General features: G+C 38.1%; 1 protein-coding gene across 2 annotated transcripts in view; it reads right to left on the bottom strand.

Moving 5' to 3' along the window:
- Nucleotides 1–1,763, bottom strand: part of necab2 (N-terminal EF-hand calcium binding protein 2) — a 99,430-nt gene extending 97,667 nt beyond the window's left edge. Inside the window, exon 1 of one of the 2 annotated variants that reach the window (XM_084124435.1) lies at nucleotides 1,385–1,763. In XM_084124435.1, coding sequence (XP_083980561.1) covers nucleotides 1,385–1,702 — 318 coding nt within the window. In that variant the 5' untranslated portion in view covers nucleotides 1,703–1,763. The remainder of the gene's footprint in view (nucleotides 1–1,384) is intronic. The other variant, XM_084124434.1, reaches the window with a different exon arrangement.
- Between the last annotated feature and the right edge of the window lie 19,416 nt (nucleotides 1,764–21,179).

The raw sequence follows: 21,179 nt of genomic DNA, 5'->3' as shown, positions 1-21,179 counted from the left end.
TCAAATACATATAATTATCTAGCAGCAATGAACAATACTGAGGCAATAATTTGACCTACTAAATCAATACTGCTGAGACCTTGCCACAGCAGTCAACCACACAGCATAACTGCCGGGCTCACAGGAAAAGCGCAATAAATTATTTAGATTCGGGTATGCTTCTCTGAGACAGCCTTAAAATCAGAGCATAAACTGTTGTAGGCTATAACCTAAAAATGCAGAAAGCTACAGCTGGATGTATCACTGCTGTTTTGTACTAGAATGTGTGTTCATATTATTTTACAATTAGGAGGATTATTTCATTGCACATACTAAAAGCTCAACGGTATTTCCATTCAACTGTGAATGCGTGTGCAGACTGTGCACATACAAGAGTCACATTAGGGGAAGAGGACTGTCACACCCTGAACGGGGTTTATTTAGCAACAGTGAGTATATTATCTGACTTATTACGTGACTACTTAGCAAATAAATAACTACTTGTCTTGTACATAAAATATTGATTGAGCTGAGAAATTATTTTTTATCATCGTAGCCTACTAGTAGATTATCTTAGCTTCCGCTAAGAAAAATAGTCCATTACTTCATACATTAACACTTCAACAATATTACATAATCAATTTAAATATGATAAATTAAATTACTGTAAATTAAAATAACTTCTTTTTCTAGTTATCTGGGATTTAGAACCGTAACTTATTTCTAAGTAGGCTATCTCTCATCAGTATTTTTTTTCGATTCATTGCTTTGTTTTTTGTTTTCTTGCTTGGGCACTCTTGCGCTTTTATCAAAGGTTTTAAGCTCACAACACAATGTAGGCCTATACTAAAATTAAAACAAACCATTTTTATCGAAGTATGTAACCATTTTTAGTCGCACGATGGCGCCAGGTTACTTTGCGTCATATGTAAAGAGTAGCCTAAATGCGCGGAGTGATACGTGAGAGTAGCGTCGGTATTTAACAATGGTATTTTCTACCATCGTCAAGTTCAACGCGAACTATCTAATTTAGGTTAATAGCTATTATACAAAAATTGATTGCTTGCGATTAAACAATCAGAATTTAGTAGGCTACTCCAGAAAAACGTGTAATAATCTAAAATATTACATAACATTGACATGCAAGTAAGTGTCAAATTCATAACTGTTCTGCCAAATGGATGGACTGGATAAAAAAAGTTAAATAGATTAAAATTCAGAAAGTGTATATTTGCCTTGCTGTAATTGCTTGAGTAGCCTATCAAAGGTTGGCGAGATATTTTTTTAACTGTTCAAAACTTGGTTAATTGTTTAATTAATTAATTATGGCGATTGAATAAAGTTGAACGAGTGCATGCATTTCATGTTTCTTTATACATACAATGATAAGATATTAAAAACCTACGTCCAAAATGACAGAGATGCCCTTTCGGGGCTCCGGTGCAAAGAACTGCTCCTGAGCCACCGCCGCCTCCTCCTTCACATATTCCCGAGTAGAGATGCTTTTATTGTCGCTCATCTTGGTGACTATCCAGCGGACGAGCCCGTCAATTCCACCGGGCTGAGAACCGCTGTTTCCGGACTGTGCAGCCGTCGCTGTCTCGCTGTCCTGAGCCCCGGGTTTGGGCTGGTCTTTGCTGTCCTGTGCCCGGAGTTTAGCTTGTTCTTTGTGGAGCAGTTTTTGGACACCGTCCCTGCAGTAGCGCGCTGCTTGTTCACACATCCTTTTGCCGCGGAGCGTTCATGCTGCGCGCTATGGGGGCGATCCCTCCTCCTCTATGACATCAGCGGCGGCACACATCCCAAAACTCAGCCCTCCTGTCTCACCTAACCGGAGCAGTTCAATAAGTGCCATCCATTTAGTCCAGATGCAGAAAAATGCGAGAAAAAGCATTATTAGCACTTTAGAGAGTAGCTAGGCCTACTATTAAATAGGGAATAGACTGTAATGCCCATTGATCCCAGACAGCTTTTAAATAAACTGGTAATGTTGTTAAAGTCCATTTTTGGCTTAGTTTACTGCAGTAACTCTCAGTTTTAGATCTTTGCCATTCGTGGAAACATGATCCGTATTTTCCTCTTTCCTCTACATGACTATCTACTTAAAAAGACACAATAAATACACCTAATTGCATGCTTTTAAGTCATTATCCCACAGAAATAACGATATTTAGGCCTGTTCTATATAGGCTAGATGCAGTTAAAGGTAGGGTAGGCAATATTTTCATAAACACTTTTGTTATTCTTGTTGAAACTCTCTTAAAGGAATAGTTAACTTTAAAATTAAAATTCTGTCATCATTTACTCACCCTCAAGTTGTTTCAAACCTTTATGAGTTTCTTTCTTCTGCTGAACACAAAATAAGATATTTTGAAGAATGTCAGTAACCAGACAGTTGATGCGCTCCATTGACTTCCATAGTAGGAAAAAAAATAGTTGAAGAAAGAAATTCATAAAGGTTTGAAACAACTTGATGGTGAGTAATGATGACAGAATTTTCATTTTTAAGTGAACTAATCCTTTAACATCCTGATAGCAATCGATAATAGAAGTGGCCTAAATATTACAAAATGTACAAATATCATCTGTTGAAGTCTCAGAACCAAATAATGTTTGTCCAATCATTGCATTCGGTCCAATGTCACCTGCCTGTCAGTGTATGTACAGTATTTACAGTTACTACTGAACCAAAACAATGAGCTTATGCTGCGTTCACATCATGTCATAACCGTACACTCAAAAAAATGATTTTAGCTCTTTGTTCAATTTCATTAATTAAAATGAGAATATACGACACAACCCTTCATAGAAATGATTCCAGCTTAATTTCATTAAATGTAATCAATTTAATTTTTAAAAAATTTGGTTTACCAATTTTTTTTTTATTGAGTCAACATGAATATTTTTCGTTCGTCTTAACCGGATGTCACTCAAAAAATTAATTTTGGCCTCTTGTTAAAATAATTAATTAAAATAAGCAAAAGTAACACGATTGTTTAATATTGTCACAACTTAATTTAATTGTGTTCAGTCAACCTAATTAATTTGTTTGAAAACTACATGAATCATTGTTGTTGACATCTAACTGGGCAGTGGATCTGTAGTTCCCAGCATGCTTTGCAAGGGACTGCATTAAGAGGGTCAATTTAGGGAAAAAGTGTTATTTTATGTTTTTCAGTAAATGGAAAGATGTTGTTAGTTAATGTTAGTGTTTAATGTTCAGTTATGTTAGAAACTTAGAGGACTTTCTGTAATGTTTTTGAATTTTGTGGTTACCATTATGCAGAAGAGTGGCGACTGTGTTTAGGCTGTGGGCTCAGTATTACGCTATATCTGCATTAAACCTTGTGTTCAGGCTGTGGGCATTCAGTATACACTATGTGTAAACCTCACTCGCAGACCTGCACACGTAATATATTACTATATAAAAAATGGTTTTAATTCAATTGAACACTAGTAGTGTCTTTCATTAGAAGTGACCGTAGAGTCATATCAACTAAATTTATAATGATGGTGATTCAAGGCAGGACAAAAACTAAATGTAGTTAACCTGACAAAACTTTATCTAGCAGGAATAACTAAATTAATTTAAATTCATTCAACAAGATTACAACAAATTATTTCAAACTAATTCGATTTTGTTGGAAAAATGTAATTCAATTTCGTGGAAAACCTTTCCTTAATTTAATTAAGTTCATTGAACAGGTTATTTTTTTGAGTGTATTTTAGAGACGGCAACCTGAGACGTTCTTGGAGTTGTTCACGTCCCCAGACTCGGATTTATGTGTTTCTATGTCAACACTATCAACGGCAAAATGAAACTGCAGCAGTCAGGTGGTATAAGTCCGAGTGCCATCTGTTGTTTAATCAACATCCCGAATTATTTGTATCATTTGTAAAAATTGCAAAACAGCTTGCAATTTTTGGGGTGGGTACTCCTTAGAAAATCCCTCATTACCTTACAGTCTCTATAATGGCCTGAAATGACCTTTGTGACTTGAAAGACTGTTGAAAGGCTCCCCGGTCCTGCCCTTTAAGAGGGGTGATTAAGTCATTCAAGCTAAAAGGGCCTTTATTTAATTGGCACCAAGTACAACCCCCCTGCAGTTTGCGATCCTATAGTGAGGCATTTAGCCAAACAGAAAAAAGTGATTGGATGCATCACTTTAATGTAGAGCAACTCATAGCAACCTGTTACTCCTTCTTCACCACAGAGGGTGCTCAGATAATTACAACAAGCAGTAATCCCTTGTCTTTGGACATTCTCAGATCAACACCCCTTGCAGCCAGTTTGTGTGTGGCGGTGACAGGCCTCTCTTTTCCACATGTAAACAAACTCAGTGGTATATAGTGGCATGTGCAGGGAGCAAAATGACACTGGTGAATGGTTATTCTGGCTCCTTTTTCAGTTTGAGGCTGACAAACCAGATGCAGAGACATTGGGGATGTGCCTTTCACATGAGATTGGACACACTGAGGCAGGCTGATAATATACGTGTTGTTCATTTATATATTATTAGACTGCATAAATGTCTCAGCTAGCAGCAGTTGTTAAATGTATATTGTTAAGGTGAATATAACCACTTATATAAACAGGTAGAAAAATATAAGCTGAATAAAACCATAATAAAGGAAAAGAAAATGTGTGTGTGTGTGTGTGTGTGTGTGTGTGTGTGTGTGTGTGTGTGTGATCAAAAATACTAAGCTTTATAGTATATTACATTTTTAAAATACACACACTCAAGAGTATTTGGAACACTTAAATTATTGATGACACTTCATATGAGCAGTGTTATTTTAATATAATTTACATATATACTATTATAGTTTTTATTAATATTTTAAATGAGCTTTTAGTTTAATATTTTTAGATTTCATTTTGAGTTACTTTGTTATGAGCTTTTGACATTTTTATGTTTTTTTTAATATTTATATTTATCTTTAATTAATTTGAATTCAGTTTGAGTTGTTTTGGTACTTAGTAGCTATTAGTAGCTTAGTAGCTATAACAGCACAGATATAATGAGTAACTTCTAATGTCAGCCTGTCTCTGCAATCACTCCACTCACCCACTTTCTGTTTTTGAGATTTAAATATGGCCAGACAAGTGAGTTGAAATTATTTCCAAAAAGCATGCAGGAAGGCTTGGCTTGGAAAATTAGAGATGAACCCACACATATGCACTGCATATGAGTATGAAACATATACACTATATGCACACACACATGAACCTAGAGGGAATATACCTCCCATCATGCCTCAGTAGATGGGACACGTTCAAGGTGATGTAAGAGCAACGAGTGCACCTCCTGGTGGACTAAAGAGGAGCACCTGAAGCTACAGCAGTTCACTTAATACTTGACTGGTGTCATTCAAACAGCAAACCTGAGTGCTACAGAAATGTTTATTTTTCTGTTCATTTTGAGTCTTTACAATACATTTGTGTTTTGTTTAAGAAGCATATTTCTTCAAACTGAAAGATGGATTAAAAATAAATAAAATCATCTTTATGTGAAAAGAACAAATTTAAAACTTAATGTCCCCAAGAAACATGTATATATATAAAAAAAGATTATTCATTTTTTTAACCACTACCATTAATCATTTTATCCAAAGAATAGCAGACCTCCTTCTTCATGCTGTTTTTTTCTCTGAAGGAAGCTCTGGAGTAAACCTTTCAAGTAGTAAACCCAGAAGATGCCCTGTCCATACGTGGGCAGGAAATTGTCAGCTTTCCGTGACATGGGCCTCTGGAGCACGTAGGAGGGCCGTCAAATGTAACCTGTATGAGTTTTTTGAGGTGCAATAGTCTCTGCACCCTTGACAGTGAAGGCAGGGATGTCTACCTGAAAGGAGAAGGTGGTGGCCTGTTGAAAGACATTCTTAAAGGAGATAGAGACACTGGAACCTAAGCTGATGGCGAGGGGACCCTGAGGTTTAGGTGGGGTGCAGGTGCCAAACAAAGGGAAGACATACTCTCCTCCGACGTCTGAGGAGATGGTGAGCTGGCTCTGGATGTCTCCCACCTGGCAAGGTTCAAAATGAACTGGCACGCTAATATCTGTGCCACTCTGGTTCCCCGCTGCTGCTTTAATGTTCTTTTCTACAGTGAAGTTTGGGTTGTCCATCTGAGTCAGAAACCAGATTTGAGAGGGATTATTTTAGCAAAGATATTAGAATTTATGTTGCTAATGTTGTTGCAAACCTGTATGACTTTCTTTTGTGGAAAGACTTGAAAAATGTCTCAGTGGGTTTTCTTTTTGTCGATACAGTGAAAATAAATGGATTGTTTTAGACACCATTGACTTGCATGGTATGGACAAAAACAATTCTTTGGAATTGAACATCCTTTGAAAACATCCTTCAAAATATCTTCTTTTGTGTTCCACAGGTTCATACAGGTTTGGAACGACATGAGGGTGAGTAAATGATGGCAGAATTTTCATTTTCTCTTTAAAACCTATTATCATGCAGATAAAATCTGCTAGATAATAATGGGAAAGTAGGGTCTCTTACCTTGCAGATATATTTGGTCTTGACATGGTGAACTTAACTTTGACACTGTTTGCTGCCAAGTGGTGCTCTGAAATATAAAGGCTTCTCAAGGGGTGCAGGCAGGGCCTTCAGCTGAAGCTCATAAGAGAAGCGTCCGAGTTCAGCAGCGTACAACACCAGCCGGGCTGTGGACTCTCCCTCACACAGAGGTTTATATTCAAATGTCAATCTAAACTAAGTAATAAAAAACAAAAAACAAGACTCTTAAAAAAACGGCCATTAAATACTAGGGTCACCACAGCAAAATCACCTTGTTTTTTTCTTCTTTTGCACTGAAGATTTATTTCATTTACATTTTTGAATTATTTTTTAAATGGCCCACGACGGTGCACATCTTAAAGGGATGGTCCACCCAAAAATTTAAATCCTGTCACCATTTACCCCTCATGTCGTTCCTAACCTGTATGACTTTCTTTCTCCTGTGGAACACAAATGAAGAGATTTTGAAGTATGTTAGTATCTAAACAGTTTTCAGTGACCATTGACACTGTACAAACCAAAAAATACAATGGAATTCAATGGAAACTGAAACTGTTTGGTTATCAACATTCTTTAAAATATCTTCCTTTGTGTTCAGCAGAAGAGAGAATTTCATACAGGTTTGGAATGACTTGAGGGTGAGTAAATGATGACAGAAATTTCATTTTTGGGTGAACTATCCCTTTAACTTTGTATTTCTGAAAGTATACCTACCGTAGACTGAGCAGGCACAAGAAACTGTGGCGGAAATCTGATGTCTGAATTCTGGCAGAGAACGACACGTCCACAAGAAGAGGGTTCTCCACCTCCATGAACTCTGATGTCATCTGCCTCACCCGGGTCGCCATTTCTATAGTGTCAATCAGTCCCGGAGCCGTCGCTTTAAAGTTCAGATTGTAGAATAGGAACTCGCCAGTTGCCTCATTCCTGAATGTCACCTGTGTGAGCGAGGAATATGATATTTCATAGGCCATAAATCTGTTTTATAACCAAAGTAGTCTGTATTAGCATTTGTATGGGTGTATGATGGAACTTGCTTTAGCATTGTACTGGCCCTCTTTATAAGTGAAGAAGGAGAGTTTGCAGTTCTTCGTATCCAGCGCAGGCACATCAATGTATTCCAGGCCCTTCAGGGAAACTATGCCGTCTGAACGATCTGGTTTGATGAGCTCCATCACAGAACGGAACCTGCACAGCAGGATAAAAAACACACAATGATCAAACATAAATTATACAATGTAGCTAAGTAGAGGAATAGAATTTGCAACCGTAGCTTCAGAATTTATGGTCAACGGAAGGTTTTATGATCATTACAAAGCATATCTCAAGAGGCACTGTGTTGTGTGGCTGTTTTATGGGTATTTTCAGGATTAACAATGTTTATCCATGTGCAATGAGCATATGTTTATGTGCAATGCATCCAAGAAATGTTTAGGATAATATGGCATTTTGCGGCAAATATAATCTCTGTATGTTAATTCTAGCATCTTTATCCTTTTATTTGGAAGTCTTTGCAATAAACTTGTATTTAATTAATTGAAAAATAAGAAATAAATGACTTATTTCATGATTGTGAAATACTTTGTTGTGATTATTAAACTTGCACGTATATGTTTCGGTGTGGATGAGGTACCTCTGAGGTCTGGGCAGCCAGTTGTGGACAGGTAATGTCTGTGTGTGGTAGGTTTTGCATTTGATCTCTTCGGTTACTGTGCCTTCAGCCTTTGGTGGCTCAGCTGTGCCTTGCAATATGTACAGTATTCCACTGCCGTCAGGAAAGGGGAAGAACACAGAGCCCTGCACCAGAAACAAGTCACCATGAAATCAAAATTCACAGTTCTTATTTTAACGGAATACTGCAATAAATTATTTATCTGTGCACATGATTTTTTTTTTTAAATTAATGTGCCCTCATAATCTTTAATTAAAACATCTTCCCCTCCCTCATGCAGTGACATTTTCTTGGTCGAGAAGCCGTTTCATAAAATATAATTCACAAAATTAGACTATCAAACTTTTATTTCATGCCGACTTTTAATAAAGCAGAGCAAAGTGAAATCCTTAACAGTGGAAAATTTTTCTAATGACTATTTGGAAATTTGTTTTGAATTGTGTCGTTGAATAGCTGTTTCAAGAATAATTAATGGAAAGAGCCTTCATCTTGTGTAGAGAGTGCCATACCTCATGCCTCTCCCCGTCTGCAGTCATGACCAGAGGCTTGTATGTGATCTCATAGGTGTTCTGCTGTGAAGGCTCAATGTGGAGAGTGGGCGGCCCACTCCAGTGCTCTCCCACTATGACACATTTCAGAGTCCAGCGCTGGTTAATGCGGCTGGGCAGAACCAGAGACTGAGTACACTGACTGCGCACCTGATATACGAAATTGGTAAGCAAGAAAGAAAGCAAGAAAAGTGACACAATGAATAGTCCTGGCCTCTAACTTCAACATTTTTATCAGCACATCTATTATTAGTAAATATACAAGATTGCAGGACTCATTAAAGAAAATGGTTCCACAGTCACATTCAGACTAAGCCACTTACCTCTGCTGCGACCTGTGGGACAATGCAGGAGCCAGTGAGGGTGAGTTTTAATGGTTTGCCCCCCTCTACAGCACAGCAGAGATCATCATAGTGCAAATCTTGACTCAGCTCCGTAGGGGCATAGGTCACTTCAAGAGATACTTCCATCCCTGGGGTCATGTAGCCCTCAGCAGGGAAAATTATGAACTCGGGAAAACCCTTTACATCCCACTTAAATCTGAAGAGAACAAGGAAAAGCTGAAGATGCAGAAATACAAATATGTATTTCTATTTGCGTCCATTTCATATTTTGTTTCTCAGATTTATTAATTTACACAGAATCAGCTACACATTTTAGATCCAACCAGTCACTGAATTGTGATTACGCACGAATGTGTACCTCGCACCAATTTCTCCTGTGTTCTGCATGATAATACGACGGGTGGCTTGGCAGCGCTGGACCACAGCTCCAAACTGCAGGTAGTATGTGTCTAGTGTGTCCAACCCCTTGCAGCTGCCCTTCATGACCAGCAGAGGGCGAATAGCACCTAGACACTCCAGATGCAGCTCCTCTATGAAGGGAGGCATGCGCTCTTCAGGAGAAAAGAGAAGATCCACCACACAGCGGCCGCCCCCCTCTTTAAGTGTCACCTCCCCCTCTGGATGAACAGACAAGATCTGAAAAAGCACAATTATTCTTTTTAATGTATAGAGTGCAGTGGAATGAGTGCATGTTTTCATATACACTCAGGTCCACATGTCTGGGACTACATTGTAACATTGATCATGTGACTGATTGTACAGAAGGTCAGATTTAAGCTCTTTTGAGCTCTTTCACTACCGTTCTAGTCTACTGTACACTACTGAAAAACTCTATGAGATTTTACAAAATGATTTATTCAGCAAGGATGCATTATATTGATCAAAAGTGACAGTACAGACATTTACAATGTTACAATAGATTGCTGTTCTTTTGAACTTTCTATACATCAAAGAATCATACAAATATTAAGCAGTATAACTGTTTTCAACATATATAATAAGAAAATTTCTTAAGCAGCAAATCAGCATATTAGAATGATTTCTGAAGGATCATGCGACAGTGAAGACTGGAGCAATGATGCTGAAAATTCAGCTTTGCCATCATAGGAATAAATAAACATTTTAAATTAGGGCTGTGAAATGATTAATTGTGATTAATCGCATCCAAAATAAAAGTTTGTGTTCACATAATATATGAGTGTGTACTGTGCATAATTATTTTGTATATATAAATACACACACATGCATGTATATATTTAAGAAATATCTGCTTAAATATACTGTATATATAATTTGTATTATATATAAATATAAATATTTTATGTATAAATAAAAAAAATTCTTAAATATATACATGCATGTGTGTGCATTTATATATACAAAATAATTATGCACAGTACACACACATATATTATGTGAACACAAACTTTTATTTTGGATGCGATTAATCGCGATTAATCGTTTTACAGCCCTATTTTAAATACATTAAAATTAGTGCTGTCAATTATTTATTTATTTTACTAATTAATCGCACATTTGTCTATAATTAATTGTGATTAATCACACCTAACATTAAAGTTTTTGTCCGTTCAAGGTGGCATTCACAGAGAACCTCTTCACAAACAGCGTGCCATACAAATTTTTGCTCTTTTTTTTTTTGCATCTTATCGCACTTGAATGGTTTAATGGCACTTGAATGAATGATAGCGTGATCATATACTGTAGCGCTGCAAAAGGATGAAAGAAAAAAAAAGGATGCTGAGTTAATTGCGTTAAATATTTGTAACGTGTTAAAAAGGTGGGGTATGTGATTCTCTTTTTTGTCCATTTTTTCAAAATCACTTGAAATCCTAAGTTTTCGCTCGTGCATGATTGCGTGTCCATGTTCTTCGAATGGGTGGAGTCAGGGCCAGCGTTGGAGGAAAGAAGGTAGGACCATTTGAGTTGTGTATTTTCAAAATCTGCCGGCCGTTTTGCAAATCCCATACCCTACCTTTAACTGAAAAAATATTTTGCATGCGTTAACGCATTAATGCATTCATTTTGACAGCCCTTATTATAATAGAAAATTTATTTTAAATTGTAATAATATTTCACAATATTAATGTTTTACTGTTTTTACTCAAAAACATTAGAAAATCTTCCTGACCCCAAACTTTTAAAAAGTAGTGTATAAGAGAGAGTGCATGTGCACGTGTTACCCTTGAGTCCTGGAGAGAGTTATCAGAGTGTCTGCTAAGACAAAAAGTCAGGGAAGAGTGGCTGTTGTTCACCAGAGGGACCAATTTCTGACTTCGCTGCCCAATCTGCTGAGCTCCAAAATTGACCACCTTATGTGCTGAGACCTCTAAATTAATCTAAGACAAAAAACAGTGAAGGATGAATATCTGTTCATCAGGATGCAGAAAAGTAGCATCATTCAAATCTCCGACACCCTCTTTGTCACCTTCATTACAGTGCCCTGTCCCAGGAACTCCACTACTTGTTTGGCACACTTATTCATCTCAAAAACCACCTTTTCGTGGTAACGAACTGCTTTGCGTGGGTAGAATGAGAAGAGAACTTTTACAGAGCCGCCAGGAGGAAGGACTTGAGGGGTGAAAGTGACCTCAACGACGGGTGTGTTGGAGAACAAACAGTCTAGACTGAATAAATAACATCATATTATAAAAGCAAACCATAAAATTTCATATTATAAAAGATGCGCCCTTTTTTGTCAAGCAGTTAGCTAGCTGCTCTTTAGTGGCTGACCACAAGATCTGCTGAATAGTTCCCGTGTATAAGCTCCTTCATACTGCTGATTTCTAGGCGCAGTCTCTTTTTGGTTACAGATTTTGTAGATTTGCGAGCATCGAGAAGGGAATGATTGTCTATTACACACACAATAGGCACATTGATGCATGAGCAGCCACCAGTGGTAATCTCATAGTATAGTGTAGCGAGGAAAACTGCACTGTCAATTCCATCTGCAAGTGCCAAAGTCTCTCCTGCTAAGGTACTCTATACAACTCTCCTGATCCGTTTTGACTGCCAAGATGTAGGTGAAAATTTTCCATTTTCCCCCATAAGCATGATGAAATGTCCACCCTGTGTGCCACCGTCCAGAAGATTTCCCATTGAGGAATCACTGTACACCACCAATTTAACAGAACTGTTTTCCCCTAAGTACTGGAACCTCAAGATGACCTCTTCTTATTTCAGTTTTCTGATAAGTTTATTTGCACAATGCAGGGTCTGAACAGTAGCATGCTTTGTGTTAGATGCCAACATGGATATGTCATATATTATGTCAGGTCAGCTTTCCCTGGCAACCAACAATATTTGTCCAATCTTTGATTTTAGCATGTCCATCTCAACGTCTGTCAATGACGCTTCACGTTGTGTTGCTCTGGTGGGGTCCACTGAGATGGGTTGCAGATTTTTTATGTACTTTCCTTGTTGTACTTGTATTTCATCCTCCTTAGAATGTACTTCTATTCCAATGTAGCTGAAACTGTCATGTTCTTCCCGTCCGACTTGAAAGGCAGCTTTCAATTGAGGAATGATATTTTTGGAGAATGCATTTGTACCACCCCAAATAAAGTCATCCACATGTGACGCAAGAATCCCCATCACCTTGCAGGAATCATCCACCCAGTAAAATACTGCTGGATCTACCTTTGATACTGTAGCTCCCAATTGTTGCATGGTGTCTTTCACTCTATTATACCAGAATAAAGAAGCATCTGTTAGGCCATAAACAAATTTTTTCAACTTCCATATGGTTTCTTTTTTTCTGCACTTCTTGTGGTGGGCGAATGGAAATATCTCTGGTTAACTCTTTACCTTGTAAAAAGGCTGCTTTAATGTCCATGGAGTTTAGCTGCCATTTATTTTGACATATGACTGCCATGATCATTCTTAGAGACTCTGAGGCACATGTAGGTGAGTCTTTGGGAAGGTCTTGAGTGTTCATTTCTTCAAAGCCTCTGGCCACTAGTCTAGCCTTAAGTACAACTCCAGCAGTTGTTTCTTTAAGTGTGCACACCCACCTCGTGGAGATGCACTTCTGGCCTTCATCTATCACTTCTTCAAATACGTTATTTCTCTTCCAGGTGCTGAGTTCTGTATTTTTTGCAGGCATGAAGAGATCATCATGTACTATCAATATATCATCTTCATTGTAGTCACAGTGCTCAACTTAGCATGTTCGGATGGAATCACCTGAACATTGTCCATTTGTCCTAGATTGACTGATGCAGTTGTGCCAGCTATTTCCTCAGGCTCACTGTACTGCAAATTGTACCAGTTTTTGTGTTTGCCGGTTGCCTTTCCTGCTCGGCCGAGGATTTTTCCAGTATGGATTTGTCCACTTTGATTATCTATATTTAACCATTTGATCTTTTTTCAGTCTTTGACCTTCACAGTTCGTGGATGAACAGGTTTGTGGCGTGTGGGATTGATCAAGACTATCACCTCCAGGTAGCACTGATGCAGAAGGTTCACTGACATCTTCAGCATTAATAGGTTCATAATTTTCTGGTGTCATTTCCTCATTTTCACTTTCAGTATCACTGAAATCTGCTGCTGGTGTTATTATGGGATTTTCATCTGTTTTCATTTGTTCTCTTTCTGTCTCCTCCAGTTTTGTTTGTGGGTCATCATCATCCACCTTTCTTAGTCTGGACTGATGCACTCGAACATAGGTTCCACCATGCCTGACAAATACAAGCACACTATCTTGGCCTATGACCACACCTGGACCTTTCCACTCAGTCTACTCGCTTATAATACACTTTGTCCCCCGTTTCATATCTGTCATCAACGGGCCGCAGTTGCTTACGAAGGGCTCTTCTAATTCTCTCTGAGCATTCAGCTTCTGTGAATGCTGTTCTCATTGCATGTAGTGTGGTGATTTGTTTAGCTATCCGACTACTCATACTTGTTTCCAGAGCTGGAGGCTTATCGGTGAGGACTGAGGGAAGATTTGGATTCTGCCCAAACACTAACTGGTATAGGGACTTTGCCATTAGTGCCCAATCTAGAGCTGTCTTCCAGTCGCAGTTGTTGTCCCTCTTCAATTTCAGCAAAATTTCAGTTAGGGTCAGATTGTGCCTTTCAACAAGGCCATTGCTCCATGGACTGTACGCTGCCGTTGTTTTAATTTCAATATTAAACTTTTCAGCCATGTCCTTAATTTTTTAGTCTTACATGTTCCTTTTTATTTGGACAGTCCTTTGCCCAGTGTTACGTGCTTTGGCAAATTGCACATTTCGTTCTTCTTCCATATTTATCAAGGGGGTTTGTGCCTTGAGCTATGGTTTGGGGTTGTTTTGTAGTGTTTGACTTGTGTCCCCATTTTCCTGAGTATCTCCTGTAATAGGCAGTGTCACTCTCTGTGTTTTGCAGTGCACTGCTGCCCTCTCGTGGTGAAGCAACGTTATCGCCAAAAATTATTTAAGGCTGATTTCATTACAGTGAAAGAAACACTAGAGCAAGCTGTAAGTGCTAACTGTTTATCTTTAACAGTAAGGCAGTATCGAGTACTGTAGCTTAAAGGCTAGTACGGCGTCAGGAAGCTCCATTTTGAACTTAAGTAGCCTGTTGTATCGACGCTCGAACTCGATGATGTATTCCACCATAGAAACACCGCTCTCTCTAGTGATCCGGTCAAACTCCGTGTATGCCTCATATTGCCGATCTTTTTCTTCTTTTAAAAACACATTGTCCAATTTTGCTATGAGCGGAAATTTCCAGAGCACTGTCCCTTGCTCTGCCCATTAGTGACAAAGCAACTGCCAAGGCTTGTTTTTCTTTTCCAGGTCAGTAACACGTCTCCAAATTTCAATCTCATTTTCAACGGTCAAACGGTGGGGGTCAAAAAATTACACAAATCAATATTTTTGTAATTCCCAGCAGCAGCCATCATCTGCTACCAATGTTGACTCAATAACTACAACTGTTAACTGACGATAAACTTTTTATTGTTCCATCACGTTCAACATAGCCGCTCTTCCTCTCATAGGACGGCAGACCAAACAACCAAAAAAGAAAAACCCGCTAACCCATAAAGGGTGCTCTTAGCACATGCGCAGTAAAAGAAACATAACTTAACAGTGCTTGAGGAAAGAAAATTCCAGGTCTGGAGTCATAACTGAACCCATCAGGGCACAACAGAATGTCGGCCCAATCTATCTACAAACAGAGGAAAAAAAAGACAAAAAAAAGACAAGTTCTACCTTAATGGAAAAAGTCAGATCTTTGAGCACACATTTTCGCTGAGGGCAGAAGGTCACGTTGCAGTAACTCTGTCCACCTACAGTAACCGTGTCCAATGTAGGTTCCACTTGCAGGTGGGGCTGCAGCGTTGCAGGCCCAGATAGATCATACTCAACATCTAAACTAAACTTCCCAGGATTAGACACCACAAATGTACATGTGGATTTATCGTTTAGCTCCACCTATTCAGGGAACAGATGACAGGAATTGGCAAAAAGATTAATCTACATTTTTTGGCTGGAAATCTGCCAAAGATGAATCTTTCACACAACATATCGCCACACACACACTTTGCATTCATAACTGACATCACATAAATTCTTTACCTGTTTGAAGTCAACCGGATGGATCTGGTGTGATGAGAGCTCTGTGATGGATCCCTCAGGGCTCTCATATCGCACATGAGCATTCATGCTGTAACACTCTCCCTTCACATTCATGGTCAGCAACTGGAACTTCCTCCACACTGTCACCACTAGATTAAAAGCCACACAGCCCTCACGAGTGGGAGTGATCCGTATGACCATCGGGATCCTGTCAGAGGCAGATGTTAAGGGGTGTAAACAAAATCAGTGCATAAGATCAAATGGTGTAAATCGTTTAATAAATGTTAAGTCTCAGACTTTATACAAATATAATAACATATTTATCTTTGGGTGGAACTGTTCCCTCCATAGGCTCTACCACTAAGATGTCCTGGTAGCCTTCAGAGTGGCATGAGGACTTTTCGACCATAAAATGGAATGGTTGATCATCGCCATTAACCACAAAAACAGTCTGATGAGCTTCAAAACCTGCACATAAAGGCACATGGACGCCCCTGGTGAAAAGACTGGCATGTGTTACCCATAACTTCAGAGTAAAATAATGATTGTCAATCCCCTTCACATCAGTAAACATCTAGATCAGTTGCTGTTATCATTTACAAGAATATCTCAGTATTGATTTTCCAATGTTCCAATGTTGTTTTGGACCCCATTAACATTCATTGCATGGACAAAAACAGTTGAAACATTCTTCAAAATATTCCGTAGAAGAATATAGGACATCGTGAGGGTTAGTAAATGATAACAGAATTTTTATTTTTGGCTGAACTATCCCTTAAAGCAACACTATGTAACATTTTTTACCTTAAAAAAATGTTTCCAAAATCGTTTCAGTGGTTCATCAAGTCGTAACAGGGTGAAAGGCGCTTATGCCTCCGGTTTGCGGTTATCTGCTATAACCACACAAGATTGCCAGATGGGTTGTGTTTCTGTAGTTCTAATGAGACATAAGAAAACTACAAATTTGACTTGCTTTACGGCAAGCGTTACAATAGTCATTATTTTGTTTTTCTTCGTTTCTGATGTCGCAATACATCATACTTTCATAAAATCATGCATAATACTCTACCTTGTCTGTGGACATCGTTCATTCCAAAGCCGGTGCTGGATAAACAGTGGGCGTGCGTGCGACAGTAGGCTGCGGTAAGCTAAATGATTTACGACAGCGGTAATGGACAATTCCGCTTCCAACCTGTAGGGGGACCGCAGAGGAAAAGTTCCATAGTGTTGCTTTAACATGTCAGAATTTAGCTTCTTTTTTTTAAAACCTCACCTAGTAGCAAGCTGCCCAGATTGAGGTGGGCTCGATCAATATAGACTATAGGCTCATTAGCAGAGCCCACCAGCAGAAAGGGCAAAGACAAGTTGTGTTCAGGAATTAAGAAGGTCCAGAAGGATTCCACTAAATCCAGGTTGAGAACCTGGTACTCAAATGAGACCTGAAAACAACAGAGATGAAACTTTGATATTGATGCATCTGACCAGCAGAAAATTTGCAACATGATTTGTTAGAATAAACGAAACACCTTCGCTTCTTTTCCCAGCTGAACGGACTTGTTTGGTGTAAGGCAGTTGAAAGGAGATTTGCCTGAGTCGTCGCATCTCCAGATGAAAGAGTATGGCTTGTTCGTGGGATTAATAATACCAAATTCCCTGAGAGAAAATAATCTATTAATTATTTCTGTATAATATCACTCACCCATATATTAAATCAGGGACAAGACTGTCAGCATATATATATATAGTTTAATATACTGTACTCTATATACTATATAGAGTACAGTATACACTACCATTCAGGTGTGCATTTCCAATACAATGATGTAATTCACTGCTTAACCTTCATAGTACGAAGGTACGCATCTTGCATCTCTCTATCTCTCTCTCTCTCTCTCTCTCTCTCTCTCTCTCTCTCTCTCGATAATTAATTAATTAAAATAAATGCTATAATTCATTCACTAAAATAAATGTAATCACACCACTTTATCTCTGTGTCTAATTCAAAGCGGCAGAATGCTAGATCTAACGAACCGTAGGCTAACTGATGAAAATAACCGTAAATTTGACTCTTCCGATCAAATATTTGCGCTCAACATCAATAACGGTTTTAAGTTGTCAATGCTGGCAAATAACCATGGTATAAGTGAGATAATTAATTTTAATTATTTAATCACGTTAACATGCAGTATTTGGCATAGAGCTGTAGTTCCAACCACGTAGGTTTGAAACTATGGTCCTTGGGCCAGCAGCAGGATCCTCTGAGTGCTCTGAGCCACTGTTATCACAAGTCTCTGACTGTACGTCCTGAAGGGAACACATAAGAAAAGAGGAAGCAATCAAGCTTATGAATAAAAACATACAGCTGGCCTGCATATCGACTGCAGGTAACAACAATATATTGGAATTATTCATAACTAAGTCATGTTATTACGGCACTCAATAAAGGTGCCTTCATCCTTATTTAAGGAATAAAATTCAACATGGTATACTGATGTGTTAAAAATATGATAATGTTCTTTGTCACTTTTAAGTATTTTAAATATAAAATATAAAGTGTATTTGGCTAAAATTTAGTTAGATTGAATCTTAAACTGAAGAAAACATTAGAAAGTCCCATTCATCACTATTTAATTTTTTCATGTTTTTGAAAAATTATCACCAAGGCTGTGTTTATTTGATCAAAAATACAGTAAAAACAGCAATGCTGTGAAATATTGATATAATTTAAAACAACTGTTTGTTATTTTAATTGTAATTTTTTTCCTGTGATTGGCAAGCTAAATTTTCAGACAGCCATTACTCCAGTCTTCAGTGTCACATGATCCTTCAGAAAACATTCAGAAACATTTCTTGTTGTTATCCATGTTGAAAACAGTTGTGCTGCTTAATATATTTGTGGAAACTTTTATGAATAGACATTTCTAAAGAATAGCATCAATTTGAAATATTTTGTAACATTCTAACATTATTCTTCTGACATTTTGCTTCACTGTAACTTTTGATCAATTTATAGCACCCTTGCTGAATAAATGTATCAATATCTTTACAAAAAAATCTTACTGTTCCCAAAATTTTGACCAGTAGTGTATATGAAAAACTAATAATTGTGTAATCATACAGTATCTAGTGTCTGTGGTTGACTTTACCCCCTCTGCTGGGCTGAATTTGACCTGCATGTTGGTTCTGTCACCAGGATAGAGTGTGCCATCGCAGGGCAATAACTCAAAGACAGATATATATAATTCATTACTAAACCAGCTAATAATGATGGAAATGAACCTCAGACCTAACATTAAATCAAAACAGACTCTATTTACTTTTTCATTACATATTATTCAAAAGAAAAAAAATGACTTTGGCCTTTTGCTTGTAGTGTAAAAGGCTTGAACCTTCTTTGGCCGTTCCTCCTGTCTGATACTCCACTCACAGGGCACTGGCCCGTCATTGTACAGCTGGGCCGTGATCACCTGGCACAGGCCACACTGGATGGTGTCGAACGGCAGTGTGTCTGTAGACACTGTGAGGGAGGGCATGGTGACCTCTGCACATAAACACACCTGCACTTGGGGTCCCTTAGTCACCTGTCAAACACAGGATTTAATGACAGAAAATCAACAAAGGGGCTATAATATACAATACACATAGCAGTGTGTACTGTACAAACAATATGCAAAATGTATCAAATTCACTGATAAATTGTAGCTAATTGAATACATTTTTATTACAAATATTTTATATTATCAGCATAACGCGTGAGAAGTTGAATAAAAATGTAACAAATTTTAAGATGTCACAATTTTGCTTCCATTTGTTAAATGAAAATGAATATTTCTTATTCATTTTGTCATAACATTTATGTTTGCACAAGTCTGTATGATTGAATGATTATGATGGTGAATGTATGCAATCTCAAAAGGCATGAAGAGTCAATATTTTATCTTCATCCTGTACTTCTTTGTCTCAGATATTTAATGTTGCTTTCATCAAACCTGTATGGGCATAACTGCATTGATCTTTCCCAGATTGGCCTCACAGGTATCAAACTTCACTTCAAACGTCTCTGTCTCACATAAGGGCAAATTCTGCACCCTGTCCAATTCTGTACTAAACCCTGTGAGAATGAATATTAATGCAGTGGATCCTCAATAAAGCTATTATGAACAATTCTGTTTTAGGCTTTGCTGATACTAACATACTGGAATAATAACACTCATAGAAAAAGCTCAATTTTAATCAAGCCACAAGCTTCATGAACAATCTAAACATATCACAAACATTGACGCCTACTCAAACATCTGTTTCACTGAAATGGATGATGTCCAGAACAATAATCCCTGGCTATTTTAAATCTATTGAACATTCTGCGGTTTGGACCAACCTGTGCCTGCCACTGAGCTCTTGTCAGCTCTGAAAGATACAGCCACTGGACAAGTGTTGGTTATTTTTACAATGTGGGTCACGATACTGCCATTGATGACATACCCAAAGTCCAGTGTGTACTCGGGCAAGATTAACCTAAAGAGAAGGTCTATCAGACACACGCATTGATCGCTTGTAAAAAATGAAAGGTTTCTACATGAATAGACTTACTTGCACAGCTTCTTGAGCCATTTATTAGTGGACCCAGTTGCTCTTAGATCAGTGACTTGGTGCTGTTTCTGAACAGCCATAGCATTTTCCTTCACAAGTAGTAGTGCTAACTCCATCTGCAGCAGGGCATCATACTACGGCACACGTATAAGGACACTATTTATAGTACCACACACAAATATATACATACACAGTTGTAATGATGGTTATTCTCATGGGAGTTTAACGGATTACACAAGTAATTTATGGGTAAGCTAGGAAGAGGCATGTCCAATTATCACAGACACTCACAGTGGAAATGTAGTCGTCTTCAGGTGGCATCTCCTCCTTTACTGTCACAGGCCTGCTCAACACCCCTTCCCTTAATTTCTCATTCTCCACCGAGTCTTTTGCCTCCTCTAGCAAAGAACAATATATCTCTGCATCTAGCCAGAGAACAGAAAACACCTTAATAAGGTTTCTTCCGAAAGCCCTATTCAAATGAGATTTCATTTCAGAACATATGTGTGTACACAAATGTATTACTTTGGATGTCTGTAATTTTGTCAATTCGTACAGGATGCACAATGTTTGCAGGAATTTCAAGGATAGGTAATGCAAATGCTGAATTGCTTTCACACATAACTGACCTATTACCTATTACCAATTTTGTTTTGAGAGTTGTTTCTCCTGCACCCTCTTCCTCAAACTTGGCACTTGCCAGATTGAGGACACTCTAGCACAGTTTTTCAGAGAAACAAGTGTTTGAAAAAGCATGTTTCCTAAACCTCTGCAAACAAACCATGGTATTTTTATGATTTAGTACAGTCAATCATTAGCGCCTATGGTTTAGGCACCTTTAAAGAAAAAGCAACAGTTATACATTCAAATGGTTTAGTTCAAAATCAAATCATCTTACAAATTGCTATTACAAATTCAACAATGTCTT

This window comes from Abramis brama (assembly GCF_963993115.1).
Source record: "Abramis brama genome assembly, chromosome: 9".
In the NCBI taxonomy this organism is placed as follows: Eukaryota; Metazoa; Chordata; class Actinopteri; order Cypriniformes; family Leuciscidae; genus Abramis; species Abramis brama.
The sequence above is the reverse complement of the archived record's forward strand: the minus strand, read 5'-3'. Positions and strand labels throughout refer to the sequence as shown.